General features: G+C 40.2%; 1 protein-coding gene across 1 annotated transcript in view; it reads right to left on the reverse strand.

The window, feature by feature from the left end:
• Positions 1 to 21,476, reverse strand: part of Adgrv1 (adhesion G protein-coupled receptor V1) — a 504,420-nt gene extending 482,944 nt beyond the window's left edge. Inside the window, exons 1-9 of the mRNA XM_087896763.1 lie at positions 21,279 to 21,476; positions 18,757 to 18,906; positions 18,327 to 18,422; positions 16,146 to 16,250; positions 14,584 to 14,697; positions 12,457 to 13,022; positions 11,887 to 12,163; positions 11,058 to 11,387; positions 4,114 to 4,290 (exon numbers count right to left, since the gene is read on the reverse strand). Of these exons, the coding sequence (XP_087752889.1) occupies positions 4,114 to 4,290; positions 11,058 to 11,387; positions 11,887 to 12,163; positions 12,457 to 13,022; positions 14,584 to 14,697; positions 16,146 to 16,250; positions 18,327 to 18,422; positions 18,757 to 18,906; positions 21,279 to 21,458 (1,995 nt within the window). The 5' untranslated portion in view covers positions 21,459 to 21,476. The remainder of the gene's footprint in view (positions 1 to 4,113; positions 4,291 to 11,057; positions 11,388 to 11,886; positions 12,164 to 12,456; positions 13,023 to 14,583; positions 14,698 to 16,145; positions 16,251 to 18,326; positions 18,423 to 18,756; positions 18,907 to 21,278) is intronic.
• Positions 21,477 to 22,756: the final 1,280 nt, after the last annotated feature.

Here is a 22,756-nt window from a genome sequence, read left to right on the forward strand (position 1 = left end):
AGCCAGGTTGACAGGGATAGAGAGAGAGTAGGTGGAGTCAGGGAGACACCATGTAACTGCCAAAGGAGGCAGACGCCACGTTGCTTCCCAAGAAGCAAGAGGTAACGAGAGACAAGCCTCATGGTAAAATACAAAATAATAATTTAAGATAAAAGAGCTAGCTAAAAATATGCCTGTAATTATTATAGTTTCTGTGTGATTATTTGTGTCTGAGCAGTCAGGAAACGAAAGAGCAGTCTCCGCTTACAGATGGTGCCAATGTGGGCCAACTACATCCACATAAAACCTGAGAGAGCTTGAGAAGGAATTCTAGACACAAAAGAATGGAGTTAAGCATGGCTTCTTGGTAGCAACATTTTCTCAGGTGGGCTCTGTTTGCTAGAGGCAATCAGAGGCACAGTTCTATTAAGAGAAAGATTCCTGGCTTAGCACTATCAGCAAAAACTGGGCAACTTCTTTAAGAAAGATCTTCTTGGATTGTGCTGCAGCACAAACTGCTCCTGCACTTAAATGGGTTTGTGAGCTGCGTGCTACTAGCTGCTTAATGGTGACATAGACCCCCTACATCCCTGGAGCTGGGGTGATAAGCATGGCTTCAAGAGGCAGCGAACATACCTCTGCCATGTTGGATGCAGCAGAGCAAACAGGCAGAGCCATTGAGTTGGTTCTAGCAACCCTGTTTAGCATTTTTAAAAAGAAAAGGGTGCTCCTGGTCAGAAAATGATTACAGATATGCAATAAAGACAGATTAATAGTCTTTTATAATAATCAAACTTTTAGTCATGTTAGTTAGGTTTTCTAGATGTACAGAGATACATTTCATATGGATAGGTATTCTTCAAACCTTCAAAGACTTACAGAATGTGGCATTTAAAATGTTTTATGGACAGACTTTTATGAATAGTGAGACATGTCTGCTTCTGACAGCTCCAATTCCTTCAGAGAAGTTGATAGGCATTGAAGAAACTTGTTATCAAATAGCCTTCAATGTGACAAGGCTAGTCATTTTGGCAAAAACTGCTTTTTCCTGGATTGTTTGATGGTATGCTGTATGAACCGGATTTACAGGACCCACAGAAGTGACTGCTGAACTTTCCCAGTGATGGGATAATCCTATAACGTTCCTGCTTCATGAAAGAGTCTGCCAGATGTTCTGTGGGGCACACAAGAAAGTAACTGACAAACTGTCAATATAGGCAAAGAAGTCTTTCAAATTTTCTGCTTCATTGAAAAGTCTGCCAGATACTATGGGTCTGTAGGCTGAAGATGGAAGCCCCAATTTTACAGAAGAACTTTGAATGACTGTCCAGGCAGTCAATCCTAGAGTTTTGGAAGTTGCTTACAATGCACTTCCTGTTAACTTAGGCAATATCATATCCTTCTGGAGTCTTCGATGAAGTTGAAGAATAGATAGTTATAATTATAGTTTTCCTTAGTTATAATAAAAGATAAATCAGTTATGAGGCTTTAGAGTCACAAAGATAGGATACATGATAGACTGTTTTCCTTAATTTACCAAATACAAATGGACTAAATATTGTAACTATAATTCTTCTTGATAACTGTTTTGTATATGTAACTTTATTATGTCAAAGTTAAAACCTTCCTTTTTAATTAGATAGAAAGGGGGAGATGGTGTGGGATATCCTTCTGTATATATGTTGCTTTTATTGGTTAATGAATAAAGCTGCTTCAGCCTATGGCAAGGCAGAATACAGCCAGGCTAAAAGGGATATATAGTGAGAATAGGCAGAATTAGAGAGATGCCATGTAGCTGCTGAAGGAAGTAGACACCCTGTCTACTTCTTGCCCAAGAAGCAAGAAGTAATAAACCGTGAGTCTTATAGTAAAATAAATAATAATAATTTAAGATATAAGAGCTAGCTAGAAGTACGCCTGAGTTGTTGGCCAAACAATATTGTAATTTGGTGTGGGAGAATTGTCTGTATTCTGTCAATCATGTATTTTAATAAAATGCTGATTGGCCAGGCAGGAAGTATAGGCGGGTCAACCAGACAGGAAGTAGAGGCGGGGCAATGAGAATAGGAGAAGGCTAGGAAGGAGGAAGTCCCTCCACCATTCCTGCCCAGATCACCGAATAGGCAACATGTGAGCTGCCCCCGCTAGAAAAGGTACTGAGCCACTATGGCTAACATAGATGAGAATAATGGGTTAATATAAGCTATAAGAGTTAACAAGAAACCTGAGCTAATGGGCTAATCAGTTTATAATCTTATAGAGTACTGTGTGTGATTTTCTTTGGGATTTGCCGGCTGTGGGGTACTGAGCGGGACAGAAACCCCAACAAGCTGGCCCCCTCACTATAGTAATTCATATAGTTTCTGTGTGATTATTCATGTCTGAGCAGTCAGGAAATAACAGAACAGTCTCTGTTTACAATCAACTCTCACCACGAGCAATTAACTTTTTTCTTTAAATTTTTTTAATTGAAATAGTACTGCATCATTTCCCTTCTTTCTTTTCCTCCCTCCAGCCACTCCCAGTTACTTCCTAGAAACCCTGCCAAGCCACCTCTACTCTCAAGTTAATAACATCATTACCTATGACTAGACTTGTTACATATATATCTATATGACTATGCTAAGTGTCCTGGAGTTGCTGCTTGGCAAAGATCCCAGTGCTCAGATGACTTGAACTGATTCTTCGCTGTCCTCGCTGGAAGTACTGCATGGCTCTTTCCTGTGTCTTTGACAGGTTTAATGTTTGATTCCTTGCTGCTAAGGGCCCCTCACTGGAGGCCAGAACTGGAACAATGGAACAACTCTTGTGAAAGCTGATGTTAAGAATAAAACTTGTGGTGATTCCTTGGGAGAACTTGCTGTATAAGAATTGAATCTTCTATAGAAATTATTACTTAAGTGGTACCAATAAGCATGAGATATAGGATCTAGAGCAAATCATTTAAGAAGAAAAACATAGGGAAATTTTAGAAGCTGACAAACTATGACTGAATTATTAGGTTTTTGTGTTTTGCCTCAGAAACATGGAACTAGAATGAACAAGAAAAATTCTTGATTATAAAGTTAATGGAAGGCCTTGGCGCCCTCCAAGTCAAAGTAAACAGTTTTAGGAATCTTGATGTTCTTTTACCTTTTTTGTAAACTTAAAAAGGGTTCCTGTAAGCTTCAGAAAATTGACTTGATTCCACCTCTCACAGGTACTGGACCCAGGTAAATACTATGAGTGAACAGTCTGTTTCCCCACCTCCATGGCCTATGAAACAATTCTCAACTAGCTACAAGCACACAGTCTTTGCGTCAACAAGTTACAGCCATTAGTTCAGCTCAACTGGAGTCTGCCTTGGTTTCCAGGGTTATAAAAATACGTTTACAATTTTGTATCAGAACAGAACTTATGTTCACAAACAAAAGAGGAGGAGATGGCACAGCCATATCTGATGGAACGGCAGAAGTCATAAGGCCAGCACAGCTACCTGGCAAAGACCCAGCAAAGCTGAGCCACGTGACGGCCGCCACGCCACCTTTGGTTTTCATACTCGGGAGACTTTTAGTAATTGTACAATTTGAGAATATTGGATTGATGGAAAATTTCTTATGAATCATTTATGCCTTCTTCCAGGAATGCTATTTCTAAGCTTCCCCAGGACAGTCCTGAGCATCCTATTCAATCAATGATGTCAAAGGTTGAGGAAAATGATTGGAAATGATAACTGATTTGTCATAGTTTATTGAGGATGAGCAAAAGAATGAACAAAAGAAAGTGAAACACATGTCCAAAAACAAAAATGGTATGATCCATGTTTTGGAACAACATGAATATATCCCTGCTTACTAAATTTTGTATAAATAAAGAAATACTCTGGCTATAACATTCTCCCGATCACCATGGCCTAGCTCACTTCCTTCCCTTGCTGGAACCTGTCCACCAACGGGACTGGCATCTGGAATTTTTGTGTGTATATGTGCAAATATATACAAGCACAACCTCTTAAGAATAGTAAATATTCTAGGAAAACCAGATGTTTGTTCTAAATAGCACATATTCTACTAACTCTACACGCTGCCCCATATCAAAAAGGTTTACCATTCCTCAGACACATTAGGACATATCAGCCAGTAAATGCGTACTCACCACCTCAGCGTCAGAACCTTTGGGTTCATGCAAAATGATTGGGAGGTTGCTAAGAAAGCCAATTTCTCCATTCGCAATGGCTGGGGTAACCAATAAAGAAATATTTCTGATTTTCCCAAATCTGGGACTTACGGGTGGGATTGGAGGAAACATGTTCACCAATAACACAGCTTCCAACTAAAAAACACAAACAAAAACAAGAGATATGATAGTTATTAATTTATTAATTAAATTAAGAAAAAAATAACCCAGCATGAAAAGTAGATGCAGCCACAGGTCACGAGTGACTCTGAAAGTCAGTACCTGGCCCTGCACCTCCTGAGGGGACTGGCAGAGCCCCGGCTCTTCTCATTCTCATTGCTGAGTCGAGCTCCCCCTGGGTTCTTTCCCTTGTAACATCATCCTATCGCTTTAGTAATATCTGAATATCTCCCTCAGACTCCAAGTCATTATAAGCATCACTAGTGAGCATCTCACAAATGTCACACAGACATTGCACAGATACACTGTCCAAACAGAAATCACTAGCCCTGTTCCAGGCCCTCTCCACCATTACCATTTCGTGTGTCACCACCTGTTTGTCCACTTTGTCACCTATATTCAACTACACCGATGTTTTAAAAGTCTAATGTAAAAAAAAACAAACAAACAAAAAAAAAAAACTCTCACATTTTCTGCCAGGTTCCATTGACCCATACATCCAATCAGACACTTTCTCTGCCGGACCTAAGTCAGTACAAGCAGACCGTTCAGAACTCCAACTACAGCCAGAGCAACCGAATGCTCACAGAAAAGCAGTACACATCTAACACACGATCAGCCTCCCAGTGGTTGATGCAGATGGTAGTCTCCTCACCGAGAATGGCTCCTCCCTTCATCATCTCACAATCCCAAGTCCACCCTAAAAACCAGCTAAATGTCCCCTCTTCCGTGTGATGATTTCCTGGCATTCTCCAGGTGTCTCTGGCCACCCCCTCTGGAAGCTCTACTACTCTGATTAAGCTTAAGATGTAACTACAACTTCATATGCCATTAGTTCATTACTTCATAGCTCAGATTTTTGCCTAGAATCTTAAGGCATGTGTGTCCCTGTCGCATGTTCCCATCTGCAGCACAAACCTGAAATGCAGCGGCTATGCAACAAGCATTTATAGTTGGCCCCTGCAGGACAAACGGCTCTACAGGGTCACTGATATAGTGCAACATACAGCGTCTTACATATGGAACTTTATGAGTCCACACTGGTCAAATGAAAGAGTTAGTCATCTCGGACTATAAAAGACCAGAGCTTTGAGTTTCCCATGAGACTTTCAGCTTCACGAAGCTCTTCAAATCTCCTCCTCCACAAAGCTTTGAAAGGCTGGCATGATGACACATGTCAACCACAGTAGAGATTTGTGGCTTATGTGGTGTTTTTCAGAAATGGACAGGACTGGATTGTTCTCCCATGACCGGAATACTTTGTAACAATCAACACACATTCCAAAGAGCCAATGTAAATGCCTCACTTAAATGTTATACTTCTTGTTGAAAATTATGTACAAGAGAAAGGCATGAAGAAGTCCATTCTTAGTAACTACTCATTTAAATAAAAATAAATTCTTTCCAATACTGATATACAAACTAAGCCAAATAAAATAGTTTGATTCTTAAATAAATATATTGAGTTTACAAAATAAACGGTAAAGACAAATATGTAGTTAAACCATTTGAATAAAGCTTTTATTCCCAGAGAAAATGAACACATGCATAGTCCTATATATCTATACTCTCAGAAAATAGCACAAAAAGTAAGTAACATAGACACATCTGAATGAAACCTGAAAACAAAATTTGTATTGGTTAGAGGTAAAGATGTATCTGAAATCCCCTGGTCATGTGTAAGCAACCATCTGTGAGTACAGTTCCCTTCCCAGCTCTTCACAGATCTCTAAGCACTGCCTAAAGCACTGGTTCTCAACCTGTGGGTCACGGTCGTGTTAGCAAATCTCTATCTCTAAAAATATCAAGATCATGATGGGGAAAGCCATAGAGACAGCTGACCTGACCTGGTGGGAGCTCACTGACTCTGGACTAACAGCTAGGGAACCTGCATAGGACCGATCTACGCCCTCCGTTGATGACAGTCCTATGGCTTGAGCAGCCTGTGGGGCCACTGGCAGTGGGACAAGAATTTATCCCCAGTGCATGAACTGCCTTTTTGGAGCTTATTCCCTGTGGAGGGATACCTTGCTCAGCCTAGATATAGGTGGGAGAAGCTTGGTCTTACCTCAACTTGATAAGTCAGACTTTATAGACATCCCATGGAAGGCCTTACCCTTTCTAAGAAATGGATGGGGATTTGGGTGGAGGAGGTATGGGAGAGAGGGGGAACTGTGGTTTGTATGTAAAATAGGAAAAAATAAAATTAAATAAAAAAATTTCTAAAAGATATTACAATTCAGTGGCAAAATTACATATTTGAAGTAGCAATGAAGTAATTTTATGACTGGGGTCACCACAACATGAGGAACTGTATCAAAGGGTCACAGCATCAGGAAGGGTGAGAACCACCGGTCCAAAGCATCAAAGGAAGGGAATCGATATATATTTCACTCAAAACTTTCTGCAAAAAAAAAGTAGTAGGTCATTTTAGCTTCTTTTATCAGAAAGTCATACAGTTAATTCTAGTGCTTTGTACCTTTGAACACTACAAAGGAATGATATAAAGGATGATGGAAAAAGATCATTCAATGAACTGATCAAATAAATGCTAATTTTAGTGTTTTGCTCTTGCTGCTTTGGTTCCTTAAACAGACTCAAAATGAAGGTGTTCCCCGCATTAATAAGGGGCCATTCTCTGCCTTTGCATATCTGCTATTGACAGTGAATGCTTTTCCAATGTGCCCAGCAGTGCGCTGCCTGAAGGAAGGGCTCAAAGCCTGAGGAGAGCAGGTTTCTGGTCCCCTCCCTGTAGTTCTGCTCAGCTTCCCATGCAATGCCATGCTGCCCACTTGTCTCGGTTAGGGTGTCTGCTGCTGTAGAGACACTATAACCATGGCAACTCTGTTTTTTTTTTTCCATTTTAAGACTGTTTTTCCTCATTTTACTTATCAATCACAGTTCCCACTCCCTTTCCTCCTCCGGCCACTCCCATATTCCCCTTATCCCAACCCCCATCTACTCTTCAGAAAGAGTAAGGCTTCCTTCCCAGGGGGAGTCAACAAAGTCTGTCTGGCACATCACTTTGAGGATGGACCAAGACCCTCGCTCCCATTTCAAGGCTGAGCAAGGTATCCCTCCAAAGAGAATGGGCTTAAAACAGTCCATTCAAGCACTAGGGATAAGTACTAGTTTCACTGGCCCCACAGACTACCCCAGCCACACAACTGGCCCCACATTCAGAGGGTCTAGTTTGGTCCTATGCAGGTTCCCCCACTATCAGTTCAGAGTCAGGGAGCTCCCAATATCTCAGGTCATCTCTTTCTGTGGACATCCCATTATGGTCTTGACCCTTTCCTTATATAAGTGCTCCTCCCATCTTCAGCTGGACTCTGGGAGCTCGGCCCAGTGCTTAGCTGTGGATCTCTGCATTTGCTTCCATAAGTTGTTGGATACAGGTTCTATGATGACAAATTAGTCATGAGTCTGTTTACAGGGCAAGGTCAGTTCAGGCACCCTCTCCACTATTGCTTAGGGTCATAGCTGGGGTCATCCTTGTGGGTTCCTGGGAATTTCCCTAGCGCCAATTCTCTCACTAGCCCTGTAATGGGGTCCTCAATCAAGAAATCTCTTTCCTTGCTCTCCCTCTCTGTCCTCCCCCATCTCGGCCATCCTGTTTCCTCTCGTTCTCCTCTCCCTTCTCTTCTCGTCTCTCTCTCCCCTTACACCATCTTCCTCCCTCACACACGCACTCCCAATTTTTCCAGGAGATCTTGTCTATTTCCCTTTTCTGGGGAGATCCATGTATGTTTTTTTTAGGGTTCTCTGGGGTCATGAACTATAGGCTGGTTATCCTTTGTTTTATGTTTAACGTCTACTTATGAGTGATTGCATACCGCGTTTGTCTTTCTGGGTCTGGGTTTCCTCACTCAGGATGGTTTTTTTCTAGTTCCATTTTGCCTGCATATTTCAAGATGTCATTGTTTTTACCTCTGAGTAGTACTCCATTGTGTAATGTACCACATTTTCTTTACCTGTCCTGAAGTTGGGGGAATCTAGGTTGTTTCCAGGTTGTGATTATTAAGAATAGTGCTGTTGTGCACATAGTTGAGCACATATCCTTTTGGTATGAGTATGCATCCTTCGGATATGTGTCCAAGAGCGGTATTGCTGAGTCTTGAGGTAGATTGATTCCAAATTTTTTGAGAAACTGCCATACTGATTTCCAAAATGGCTGTACAAGTTTGCACTCCCTCCAGCAATGGAGAAATGTTCCCATTACTTCACATCCTCTCCAGCATAAGCTGTCATCAGTGTTTTTGATCTTAGCCATTCTGATTGGTGTGAGGTATCTTAGAGTTGTTTGATTTGCATTTCTAGGATGAGTATGGATGCTGAGCATTTCCTTAAATGTCTTTAAGCCTTTTGATATTCTTCTGTCGAGAATTCTCTGTTTAAATCTGTACCCCATTTTTTAATTGGATTATTTGGTATTTTGATGTCTAGTTTCTTGAGTTCTTTATATATTTTAGAGATCAGGCCTCTGTCCCTTTTTTCCCATTCTGTAGGCTGCCATTTTATCTTACTAACTGTGTCCTTTGTCTTATAGAAGCTTCTCAGTTTCAGGAGGTCCTATTTCTATTATTGTTTCTCTCAGTGTCTGTGATACTAGGGTTATATTTAGGAAGTAGTTTCCTGTGCCAATGGGTTCAAGGTTACTTCCCACTTTCTCGTCTATGAGGTTCAGTGTGGCTAGATTTAAGTTGATGTCTTTGGTCCATTTGGACCTGAGTTGCGTGCATGGGGATAGATATGGATCCTTTGCATTCTTCTACATGTTGACATTCAATTATGCTAATACTATTTGCTGAAAATGTTTTCTTTTTGCCACAAGTTATGGCATATTTTTAACTTTTTAAAAATTTCTAACTATATGCCCACTGTGCTCTGATGGCGGCATTCTTGTATTTAGTCCTTGCCACAGAGAGCTCCGGTCTTAAGTGTTTGCTGTACTCGACTTCCCACACTCTGCCATGCGGCCAGCCATCTCACAGAGCATGCCGTAAACCAAGAAAGTGTGAGGGCAGTGTGAGAAGCTGGGGCCTGGGGCCTCTAGGAATCTTTAGAATGGATGTATTGGGCAAACATCACAGCAAAATTTCCCCAAATGAAGGACACATAACAAAATCATGATAATACAGATGAAGGTCAGTATTTCCATCACCAGTGACGTTAAGAACATGACAAACACTTCCCACTAAACAAGCACTCACCAAAAGGTGTTCATCAAGTACTGGGAAACCATGTGTTCCCATACCAAGCCACCCACCAGGCCACATGGTGAGCTGTCCCTCTGGAAGGCAAAGCCCAAGGCATGCATACACACTTTCTGCATATGTATTGTAGGAGGAATCTATTATAGCAAAGCAAAACTTAATCTGAAGGTGGAAACTGGGGGCTAAGACAATCAGGAGTTTATTAAAAACTTCCCTCCCGGGAGGTGACAGAAACAAAGCAGCTAGTACAGCTAATCTCGCCTTTCAGCACTGCTGAGACGGATGGGAGATCTAACCGGTGAGGAAGGAGAATGGGCAGAACCTCTAGAGAGCCATCATAAGCCAAAAAATAAAGCCTAGGTCCGAACGCAGAACTCATTCAGCAGCAGGACACACAGAGAGCAGTGGAAAATGTAAGTTCGTTTGGCATACACTGCAGATGGCACCGAGGATGGTGAGACAAGACTTCTTTTGGGGGGGGGGGTTGTTCTGTTTTGTTTTGTAGCCCAAACTTAGACCTGTCTGCTTCTGCCTCCCAAGTGCCAGGATTAAGGGCATGTACCAACAACGCTCAGTGTGAGATATGATTTTAATTGTATGAATCTATTTCCATTATCTTTCTGTATTAAATTTATTTATATCATAAAAATCTGACAAACAACCTTCACTGATTTCTAATTGAAGAATCTGTCACTATTAGATACATAGAATGCAGAGATGCCATCCACCTAAAATGAGTGCAGTCACTTTAAACTTTAATATAAAAAATATAATGTGTTTGGCAGATAGAAGTTGAAAACTAAAAGTGACGAGATGGAGGTATGATGTAGGGCTCCCACCTGGGAGGTCCAGAGATCCGACCCACATTGAATAAAGAAACAGATTTTTGAATGTACTAGTTAAAAGAGAAAAAAACTTTTCAGATTGCTTTTAGTTTCTGAAATGCTTCTCTTATAATAGATACTATGAGAAATATTTACACCATAAATTCAATTCTCATGTCATATTTCACCAGATTCACCAAGTCAAAGCTATGGTGAATCTGTCTCCTGTGTGCTGCTCAGCAGCCTGTGACGTCACCGTGTGTACGACAGTGGTCTCCATCGCATGTCCTAACTGGCGGATCTTTAGTACCAACTGTCTGACACATGTATTTCTGCAGAACCCGTCCCTTGTTCAGATCTGTATGGCATAGAAGGTTCTATCGATTAAGGGATAGTCTACCAAGATTTTTTGTTTTGTTTTTTCTTGTTTGTTTGTTTGTTTTCCACCAGTTTCAGGATGTAGACAAGGCTGGACTGCCACAGTTTCAGGATGTAGACAAGGCTGGACTCCCACAGATTCATCTCCTGTCACCTTAGTCTCCTAAACTCTGGGATTATATGTGCGTACCACTGTGCCAGCCCTAAGTAGTTTCAAATAACAAACAGAATCAAAATTATAGATTAAAGGAAAATAACATTAGCTATTCTGCATAGACAAGTGCGGTTGTAACTAAAATTAAGATTATTTTAATCATTAAAGTACCTGCACTAGGAAATGGGCCTCATTCTGGAGGAAAGCATCATTTCTTATTGGTAGTTTTGTAGTGACTTGATTGCTCTGTTCTGGAAAAAGGAGGCTTCCACTCCTGGATGTATTTAAGATGCCATCTTTTGCTCGCAAGGGATCCACAGCTCCAGCGGGAATATAGAGAGCAGAATAAGTCACTTTCACGTCTCCTTTCGCTCCCCCTAGTCTCGCAAGACTCAGAGACAGGCATCGTTCAGTTGGACTGCTTTCAATCTTCTGGCCTTCCACAGGAAGAAAGGCTATTTCTCCATAGACATCGTCACTGTCCTGGATGTAAAGCAGAAGCTACAAATGAAAGAGAATAGTTAAGTTCAGGAGTTTCACGGTGGGGGGGGGGGGGGGCAACTCAGACTATTCTGACTTTTATTATACAACATCTCTTACATGATCACTTTGGATATGAAGAAGAGGAAAAGAATCAAAAACAGTTTGGAAACTTTTCAGAAACTAGAAGTTTTGAAACTTCTTAAGAGGTAAAATATTAGGTCCAGGCTTAAACATGGTGCTAGAAGCTTTGGCTGGTAGAGAAGCATCCAAGTCCCTGGGTCCTACACCCAACACCAAAAAAACAATGCTCTCTGAGTGCTTGTTTGCTTGGTGTTTTGTTTTGTTGTTTTAGTTTGTTTCTTATTTTCAGAATAAATTCAGATGATGAAGAGAAGTCACCGCCACTTTTGCAAAACCAGCCTTTTTCCTGCCGCACAGACATAAACTGAGATTGGACCTGGATGCTTAAAGTCTGTAGCTCTCATCTGTCAGGAGTGAAGCACGGCAAAGGCCCTACCTGTGCTGGTTCGCTCACTTCAGCACCTCCCTGTGCTGTGAGAGGCAGGATTTTGAGGAGGAACACTTCGGCCTCCTCCGGAAGGTCATCATCAACGACAGTAAGAAGGATCGATGCCAACATCTGCCCTTGTGTGAACTGGAGAGTCCCAGAGCTGGGGCTGATATCTGCTGTCACTGGTGAGGGATCGGTGCTGTTCCGTGTCAGCAACCAACCCACAGAAACATCTCCGTGGGTGCCACCATTTCTAACCACTGTGATTTCTTCAAACCTAGAATTGTTCAGAACATGTAAGGTCATCTCATTCCCTCTCATAAATCAGATGACAACACAAAAACTGATTTGTTTTAATATAAAAATACATATATTTGGATATAGCCTAAGAACCTGTCATCACATTAATTCAATTTAAGAATTAAATCACATTCAAAAAGATATCAACAAGGCAGTTTTAGAGAAAATGGCACATGTTCTAACAGCACAGGGTTGTGTCAACATCATAAAAATTAAAACAACCAAAAAAACAATATAATAAAGTATTTATGCTTGTAAATTTACAGAAAACTATACCTGGATGCTTTATCTTCATTGATTATAAATGGCCTTTCAAACAAAATACTGTTGAATGAAAGTACTCCATAAGGTTTGTCATTGGGCTTAATGGTGACCTGTATGGAAGAAGGACCCATTAGCACAGCATCCCCCTGCAGGGTGTTCTTTAGTAACACGATGTGAAATGATTCCGCTATCTCTGGTATACTGTCATCAATTATTTGAAATTTCAAGTGTGATTCATAAACAAAAGAGGGAAAGGTAAGAGTGGTGTTTGGCTGAAGATCAATGAAGTCTACATTTGGCTGGGCATGCGCTGTTGAATCCCCAGCCATGACTTTATAACTGACGGAAACTTCAGACTCATCAGATCCAATCAGATTTCCATCGCCATCCTTTCCACGAACCACTGGGATGGTGAGAATGTGGTCATCCTCAGGAATCAAGTAGATACTCTGGACGAATCTCACAGGACTATCATTTTTCTTCACGATGATTTCAACCGAACTCCTAGAGGCATTAATCTCTGCTCCTCCTTCTACAGTTTTTAGTTGAATCAAAAATACTTCATCATTTTCTGGCACCTGTTTACAGGATACAAACAAAACTTCATTAGCCAAAACACCTGCAAGCAGGCCCAAGTTTTAAAAAGGAGTATGCTTCATAGAAATAGTAAAGTTTAAATGCAGAGAAAATGGCAAGAGGCTCATTTAGACTCCACATACTAAGATATCTTCCAAATATTAATTTACTTTCAGGTAGTAGGAAAAAATAAAGAATAACTTAATAAAGCAATGATATTAAGAATCAGTAATGTATATTTTTTTCTCTGAATCTTGATCAGAGTCAAGAAAATTATAAAGTACACGTAGTACAAATGAGAATAAATTCTTGTCAATTTTAGATCATTGGTAGAATCATAAAGAGAATTCAAAGTCTAATAGTATTAAATAATCTAGAAAGTACACTAGATATCAAATAGTTGCTTAATTTCAGTATATGAATTTCTCTTGCATTTCTATGTGATTTCTAACTCAGGAGTCAATGCTGTGATATTAAGAGAATACCATGGCTCTCTGGGAATGGCCCAGAAGTCATTTCTTGACGAAATACTGACATTATTCAAGGGATCACAGAGGAGAAAGCTTTTGTTGATCTCCTGAACTAGAAAAACAAAGGTCATCAATGCCGCCAAATGTTTCAGGACTTTCCAGAGAAATCTACCTTTCTAAAGTGTCTAACACATTTTCTTCTATTAAGCATTGTTTGTGCTTTGATTATAGAATTTCTGTAGAAAGTTATATATTTCTGTCTATTTTTCCTGTCTTCGCTTCTTTAGCAATATTCCTTTGCATGCTTTGCGTGTGTGTGTGGGGGGGGTATTTTACTGACTCATGAAGAAGATCTTTGCACACTACTGTTCAGATTTGGGGTTGCCTTTGCAATTGAGTTATAGAATGTATCTAAGTCCTAGTGGACCACATGTAAAATCTAACCATAAACTCTTCTTCATGACAGCAAAACTGAAAACATCTAAAGAAAGAAGCCATCGAGATGGTTCATCAGTTAAAATGCCATGGAGACTAGTAACTTGGGATTGATTCTCAGAACTATGTGTGCAATGCACACACATGTGCACACACACACTAGTAAACAAACAAGTTAACCTAAACAAAAGTATCAATTGTAGTGGAATTTTTCTTAAACTTGTTCTAAAACACAGTTGCTAGATAAGCACCCATATCTCTGTTCAAATAGTAAGTAAATGATTAAAAAAAATTAAACAGTCATTATAAATTCTTCGATCTTTACCTTATATTTAATTGTTAATCAATATTTAAGTTCATTCTAAGACACTGGATAGAAGCCAGGAACTTGCATGTGGTAGGTAAATGCCTCCCCACACCCCAGTACTGTAAGCACAATTTAACATGAAATAAATCAAGTGAGTATTTGTGAGCTGTATCCCCAAATAACAGCTTGCTACTCATGGTTTGAGTATAAATGGGTATAACACATTAATTTCCAAAAGACTGCATTCTTGAATAATTTCAAATAATAAACACAATCTAATATTAGACAAACAGCCCTCTACAAGACTCTGTCACAGACTCTGTGTCTTCTGCATTCTTAGCACTGGCTGACCTCATCATCAAGTACTGTCCAGCTGTGGGTTACGGAGGCCCTGCCAGGGGGGAAGGTGATATTTCCTCTAACGGGAGTCAAGTCTTCTTCAGGGGGATTTGGGCCACCTGACACCTGCGAAGACATGAACAGTACCACCAGTTAAACAAATCATCCAAAAACATGTCATTACTGTCATGTGAGCTGGAAAACTTCTTAAGCTTAAAGATAGTTTACAAAAAACAAATGAGGGACTGGAGAGCTGGTTCAGAGAGCTCTGCCTGGCCGGGCGGTGCTGGCGCAAGGCTCTAATCCCAGCACTTGGAAGGCAGAGGCAGGTGGATCTCTGTGAGTTTGAAGCCAGCTTGGTCTACAAGAGCTAGTTCCAGGACAGGCTCCAAAGCTACATTGAGAAACCCGGTCTGGAAAAACCAAAAACAGAGAGATAGAGAGAGATAGAGAAAGAGAGAGAACTAAGAGGTCCTGAGTTCAATTCCCAGCAACCACATGGTGGCTCACAAACATCTGTAATGAAATCTAGTGCCCTCTTCTGGCCTTCAGGCACACATGCAGACAGAACATTGTATACATTGTAAACCTTAAAATAAAAAGACATATGAGCTGGCACGAGAGGCCGCCTTCCTAATTACATCAAGGTCTGCAATGCCATTATTCACCTTGACTATGACTAGAGTACTCTGTGTTTTCTCAGGTTTGGGTTTGTTTGTTTGTTTGTTTGTTTGTTTGTTTTTGTTTTGTTTTTTTAACTGGTATAGTAAACCTGAGGGGAAAGTGTAGAAACACATCTTCTTGAGAAGAAAGATATCGAAGACCAGGAAATTCCCTTGAGAAATGGGATCCAGTTCCAGCTCCGTCACTGGCTGTGTGACCTTGTGCAAGATGTTTAACAACTGTGCAGCATTCTCCTCATCTTTAAAGTGGGCAAGAGAGCGTCTACCTTGAAGGAGGAGGTGGGAAGGTGCAACCTCACTCACTGAAGCACATGAGCAGCATGTGCCTCATCTGCCAGGCCCTGAATACAAAAGCTCTAACACAAACTCCTCCCGTATGGGACTCCCAGTTAGCGGACAACAACAAATGACAAGTAAGTTAATATTCATGTGCAGCACGGGAACATGAGTATTATAGAGAAAAAATGAAGGAGATCAAGAGAGAGGCTGAGTGCTGGGGGGACAGGATGGCCTGAACTGCAGCAATTATCAGTGTGAGCACAGGGCATAGGGCAATACAAAAAGCTCCACAAGGCTTGCCTGTAATTGTTTAAACAAAAAGACATATATTGTAGCAACAGTTAAGGAAATAGAAGCCACAAATTTGAAAGAGAGCCAGGGGGTGGTGGAGGGATGGGAAGGAAGAGGGGAAAGTCTTATGGAAATACATGAAAGTAGCAAGGAAAACACTTTTCTATTCACCATGAAGTGGATAAAAGCAAAAATATTTGTCTTTAGTTAATTTTAAGTGTGATATTTATTGTACAGAAGACTTTAGTGTTTTTAAACCGCAATTGTCTGATATGAACGCTTAACTTGTTATCATCTAAAATTATTTGAAAGTGAACTTACATCAAAAGTTACAGTGACCATCCCATAGGTCCCCTTCTCCCGGATGAGAGTAAGAGGCACAGACTCGTTTCTGCTCCTTGGCTCAATCACTGAGATTGATGAAGGCTATCGGAAAGAACAAAGACAATCATTGATCAGGCATTGATCAGTTGGAGAAAGGCAGGAGGTGGTAAAACTGCTGCCTTAGAAATGCTAAATGCTAAGGTAATGCTAAATTCCACCACACTGTGTATTCCTAGCACCAATAAACTGTAGATGACAAAAAAAATTAGAAGAACAGTGTAAAAAGAAAACAAAGCATGTAGTGACCGACTTCCTGGCCCTACTAGTATTTGCTCTGAGAAATCTTAGAGGCTTCCAAACTAAAGGATAATAGATTAAAATGCTCCCAGAGCCCAGAAGGCACAAAAATAAGTTACCCCCTATGACCAAGCTAGTGACTCACTGGGGCCACCTGTCCTCAGGCACTTCTGCCTCATGATTAGTCAGACGCCACTGAAAACAAACAGCTATGACTGACTTTCAGAACCAGAAAGAAAATCACTTCAGAGAAAAAACAGGGAGGGCTTCAAGTGTTGGAACATGCTGTCTCGGGATGGCTGAGACAGGACAGATGGGGAAAAGGAAGCCCCCGTGTCCCAGGGCAGCAGAGGGCATCTCTAGGAGCCACTGCATCACAGCTGTCACTAACTGGGGCTGGGAATACCTGCCTCACAGGTCTGGGATAGACCCAGTGAGATAATTTACATCCAAAGCTTTTCCTACTTCCTGACATATGCTGAGTATTCAATAACTGTTGGCTGCTATCAATGTATCAATGCCATATTTGTTATCAATAAAATTGTTAAAAGGCTAGAGATGGCAGCAGTCTTGAGTACCTACTGTGACATGGAGCACATGTGGAGTCTGTCGGAGGAGGCCTAGCAGCACTGCAACCAACCCCAGTAACTAGTACTCATTCCCACAGTCAGTGGCGCATAACACCAGGCAAAAGAGACAGGAAAGAAAAAGACGGGAGGAAAAAGAAAAGAGAAGCAACTTTTAGACACATGAGTATGAGGCTCAGAAGTAAGTATGAATGTATGACTAAATTAGACAGAAGAACTTGGTGCGTTATGGTCCCTTCAATCAAGAATTGCTAATTAAGGTAATTAACATTTATAATGACAATACATTTGTAGGCTCCCAAATATCTACTAAACTTAAGTTAGGAAAACCACCTTTTAAGAAAGACAAGCGTAAAGAGCACCTTTATCTACAGCTTGCCTTGTTTCCAGGAGGACTTTACAGAGCTGTGACACAAGGCACACAAGTGCAGGTGCTGGAAGTGCAAATAAAGAAAACACTAGAGACCCTGGCAGCAGAATTCTCAATGTTGCTTAGCAACAGAATTCAAAAAGACTATCAGGAAGATTATTATAGCCTCTAACTTGGTATCCAAAACCAGTAGTGTTGAAGACAACCTTTAATTTTAGCTCGGGAGCTAGAAACGCTCTCTCTCTAGAAGAGACTTGTGTTTTTGTTTCTGACAATGGGATGGGCTAGAAGAACGAGAATTTGGTGAAGGAGGAAAAACACACTGAACAGAATCTCAGAGTTTTAACTTCCATGAAATATGAAGTAATAAGAGAATTGAATATGAGATGAGTCAATTTAAAAGAATATGAATTAATATGATAACTAAAAATGAGACTATTCTATGTAAGAGAATATTAATTGATATGAGAATTGAATTGAAAGAGTTGTCATATTTGCAGGTTAATCCTAAGTTTGCTGTAAGTTTGTCTCACACCACACTTACTCCAAACATACAGAAGAGTCTGGAAAAACAGACCGGACTTCCTGATGACCGCTAGGCCATCCCGATGGCAGGTCAGACTTCATTAAATGGCATTCGAAAGAAATACATAATAAAAGCCCAAAAGTACATCCTCATGAGAGGCTAGGCAATGACCGAGTCAATGGTCAGAAACGGATACTGTAAGTGTGGGTCCTGAGCACAAATGCCTCAATGTGCAAAGGTGCAAACACACGGAATTTAGATTAACTGTGGAGCTAGTGTCAGGTTTAACCAAAAATCACAACAGAGTAGCACAGGTCAACATCAAGAAAAATAGTTAAAAAAAAAACTGAATGTAGTAGTATCTTGCAACCATTCCCATCTGCACACTGTAACCATACCACACTAAAGGAAATAATTCCAAACGCATTGTCATTTGATAATATTGTCACAGTCGCTGTCCTTGGCCATCCGAGTTTCACATTTGCTGAGGGTTTCTAAAGCGGAAATAAACAAATTAATAAATTAAATATTAGAAAAAATCTTTCAGCAGAATTTCTGTCTTTAATTATTAAGAGCATGAAAAATCCAGCCCTCTCTAACATCTACAGGCAGTTCACAGCTTTGGCGAGGAAGAGATCTTCAGTGGTGTGTCCACCGGCAAGGAGCACGTGCTCCTGTAAACAAACCCTCACCCACGCTACTATACATCTGTCAAGGAGATCTACAAAAACCACCATGATACATATCCCTTGACTTACTACTAATTAAATAGATTTTCAAGCATTAGAAGATATTCTGTGAATTCAAGGTAAAAGGGAATGAGCTCACCTGTAACGTCAAGTGGAAGGTGAAAGCTTCATCGGGCTCCGGAAGATCGTCATCACACACGGCTATGTAGACCGTCCGGTTTGTTCCTCCAGAAGGGATAAACGCCGCAGCATACGTGTCAAAAAAGTCACCAGTGTCTTCTCCATTCAGCTACCAAGAGCAAAGGAGAGCATCCTCACTTACCGAGGAGCAGGAGAAGCAAAACTGATGCTCCAGAGAGCAATCAAGACGAAGGGAATAAATCAAATGGCATTGACATGTATATTAGGATATCCAAAGACAAATGTTGAGCAAAATGTATGATTCATCTTCTGAAAAATTATTAGAAAGCCAGCAATATGGTTCGGGGCAAATGTGCTTGCAGTCAAACCTGATGCCTGGGGTCCATTCCGGACTCACGTGGTGGAAGGAAAGATTAACTTCAGCAAATTGTTCTCAGAACTATACCTGTGTGTCCCTAGACACACATAAACAAATAAATACGATAAAATTTTTTAAAAAATACAAATCACAGAAATATATAATTACATATAAAATAGTTCTTAATATAGTGGAATCAAAGTTGATTGCACATACAAAAAACTATTAATTTAATAGAAAAGCAAAAATGTTAATTTTTTCCTCTGTCTCTTTACTGATTTGGTATAGTCTACAGCCTAGTAAAACAAATTATGGCTAAAACTTACAATTGAGGATTCGGAAGCAGCTTGTAAAATTAAGATGGTGTTTTTGCTTTTTCAAAGGGTTAAAAAAAAATATACCCAAAACTTTCACTTTCGGATTGTACTTAGATTACCCACAGCAACTAAAGTAGAGACACAAAGTTTTAATGAGAATAAAACTTCCTAAAATTTTAATCTGTGGAGGCAACACTGTTAGTATGACTCTCAATACGGTGATAATCACAACATTATAAAGAAACGATTCATTATACATATTCAAATGACAGTTTTTTCACCAGAGCTCAAAATTAATACTTTAATCACTAGGGAAAATTATTTAGTGCAAATGAGAAATCAGAACATATTTTAGGAAAGTTTAGTCATTGTCTAGTTTTAATTTGTAAAAAAAAATTAAGTTTTAAACAGTTGAGAAATCAAAATAAGTTGGAGAGTATTGAGAGGGCATTGGAAAACTAAAGTATTATCAAGAGGCACTGAGCATACACAGAAATACATTAAACGACTCTATGAGAATGAACACAAAACACAGGGAAATAGTCATCTAGTCATGTATAGAAACAACTCTTCAGAATGACATTCACTATAGATAGCAAAACCTGAAGGCAATATCAATGAAAAACAATGGAGAAATGTTTAGAATACAATAATCTACCAAGAAAAGCAAAATACTGCAACCTGACAAAGGTAACATTGCACCAAAAGACTGCCAAATACAGCGCACACTAGAACAAGAAACAAAATCAGTAAATGTATACACATATGTCAAATTAAACAGAAACTAAAGTGAATAAAATTATAACCGTGGGTTTATTCTATCAGTAGTTTTTCTTCTCTTTTTCTTTTTACAATAATTTACAACATAATTTAACATATTGTTAAAGAATCACTTTGGAAGAGCTGAGAGATGGGGTAGTTGATAAACTACCTGCCCTGAAGGCGTGCAGATTTCAGTGCTGCACCAGGTAAAAAAGCCCAGGGTAGAAATCCTTCAGTTTATCACCCTAGTGCTGGGGGTGGGTGGATACCACAGATCCTGGTGATAACTAACCACCCACTCTTGTCAGTCGGTGAGTGTGAGTGGTTAGTGGCCAGTTCACTAAGAGACTCTCTTTAAAGTAAGGCGAGAGTAATATAGAGAAAGACATGTGACATTGATCTGGCCTATGCACACAGAAATGTGTGTGTGTGTACTCATAACACATATGTACGTGTGCACACAAACATAAACATGCAACAAACACACATTATTTTTGCTCCAAAGTTTTAAAGTACATTGAGCCCCTAATACAACAATATCCTTATTGCTCATATGACATTGCTTTCTGGGCAAAATAGATCCAAACACATAACATTAAACATCTAATCCAAACAAACTTTGTATAATAAAGAATTTACATAATCTACTTAACTTTTTGTGAAGTTAATATACTTCATTTCTCCAACAACAATGACGCTCTAACAACTGAATGTAGGCTTTCTTTTTTTTTCTGTTATTTGTGTCTTTTAAATATTGCAAATATTTTTATTTCAGTCACCTGACAATGAATGACTAAAGAAAGATGCTACAGTTCAAATAATCCAAAATAAAATAGTATTGCTTTAAAACAAACACATAAATGATTTAAAATAATTAGCCTTTATCTTTGCAAACGCCTGTCAGCTGTCTGGGCCGATCTCTGACCCCTATCAGATTTAGATACAGTAACTCATTCTCCAGTCATTTGTCACAATGAAACTCATACTCAGCGCCTCAAACAGTTCAAGACTTTGTTTCTATTGATGCTAAAAACTGTCGTACGCATTTCATCTTTAACGAGCAGGGCTGCGGTACTTTCTTACCGACACAATCGCAGTGACGTTTGCCGGCTCCCCTAGCCTCTCAATGACAAGACGAATGACTGTGGTACTTGTTTCATTAACGAAAAATTCAGTTTGTCCAGAAAATCTTATTTCTGCTTCTCCAGATACAAAAGAGATGAGCAAAGCTGGCAGGCTTACTAATAAAAATGAAGAGATCATCCCTAGAAGAAAGAAGAAACAAAGTTATAAAGCTAAATGATAAGATTTTGTTCTCACCCACATTGGAGCACAGGACTGAGCCCCCCAAGGTCCAAATGAGGAGCAGAAGGAGGAAGAACATGAAAAAGGAAATCAGGACCGCGAGGGGTGCGATCACCCATTGATACAAGGGAACTGATCTAATGAGAGTTCACCAAGGCCAGTTGGACCGGGACTGAACGAGCACGTGATCCAGCCAGATTCTCTGAATGTGGCCAGATTCAATGAAAGTGGCTGACCCGGAGTCTTTCTGAAAAGCCATTGACAATGACACTGGGACTTGTTTCCTCTGCATATACTGGATTTTTTGGGATCCAGTCTGTTTGGATGCTCACCTTCCTGGACCTGGAGGGAGGGGGGAGGAACTTGAACTTCCCACAGGGCTGGAAGCCCTGACAGCTCTTAGGGATGGAGAGGGAGGAGGAGAGGGAGTGGGGGGAGTGGGAGGGTGTTGGGAGGGGGCGGAAATGGAAACTTTTATAATTTAATAAACTTTGAAAAAAAAAAGATTTTGTTCTCAGTGTTACAAAGAATAAAAAAATAAGCAATTAAGACAGACATAAACATAACAGCTATTAAGACATCCAAGTTGAATGTGTGATGATAGGAGATTTGCTATGTATTTCCTTTTACTATTTAAAACTATTTTTTTGCATGTATCTTCTACATCAAGACAGTTATAAAGTAAACTATATTAAATTTGCTTTTTTAATGATCCCAAATGACTTATTAACCCATGTCAGTGTATCTCTTGGTCAGCCTCCATCAGAGAAAGCTTCCTCTTGCAGTAGCCAACAACTGGTCAACCTGTAGAAACCATGGAATACTTAGCCCTAAAGGCACTTTATATCACACCCTCCCTACAAGGCTCAGACCACTGGAAAAGGGAGGAAGAAAAGGTTGTTTAGGAGCCAAGAGTCAGAGTGGCGGATAAGTTCAAGCAAATGGTGTTTTTCCAGACACAGACATATGAACTCTAGGTGTTCTTAAGACCTGCTCAAATCCAGCCAGACAAGATCTCGGAGGCACAGGGGCCAGCATGAAATCCCCAGTTAGCTGGGGAGCCAATGCCATTTGATTGGATAGCAGCTGAGTAGCAGAAAGTCTGTTTTCTTTAATGATGACCCTTGGTAGGTCAACCACACTCAAGGGCAAGCCCCACCCCCAAGAGCAGTAGGTAATATACAGCGAAAAACAATAAGAAAGAAAACTAGAAATTGTTGGGTGTGGAGATGAGGATAGAAAAGGCGGAAGGAGTT

The sequence above is a fragment of the Myodes glareolus genome, chromosome 15 (assembly GCF_982192425.1).
Source record: "Myodes glareolus chromosome 15, mMyoGla1.1, whole genome shotgun sequence".
In the NCBI taxonomy this organism is placed as follows: Eukaryota; Metazoa; Chordata; class Mammalia; order Rodentia; family Cricetidae; genus Myodes; species Myodes glareolus.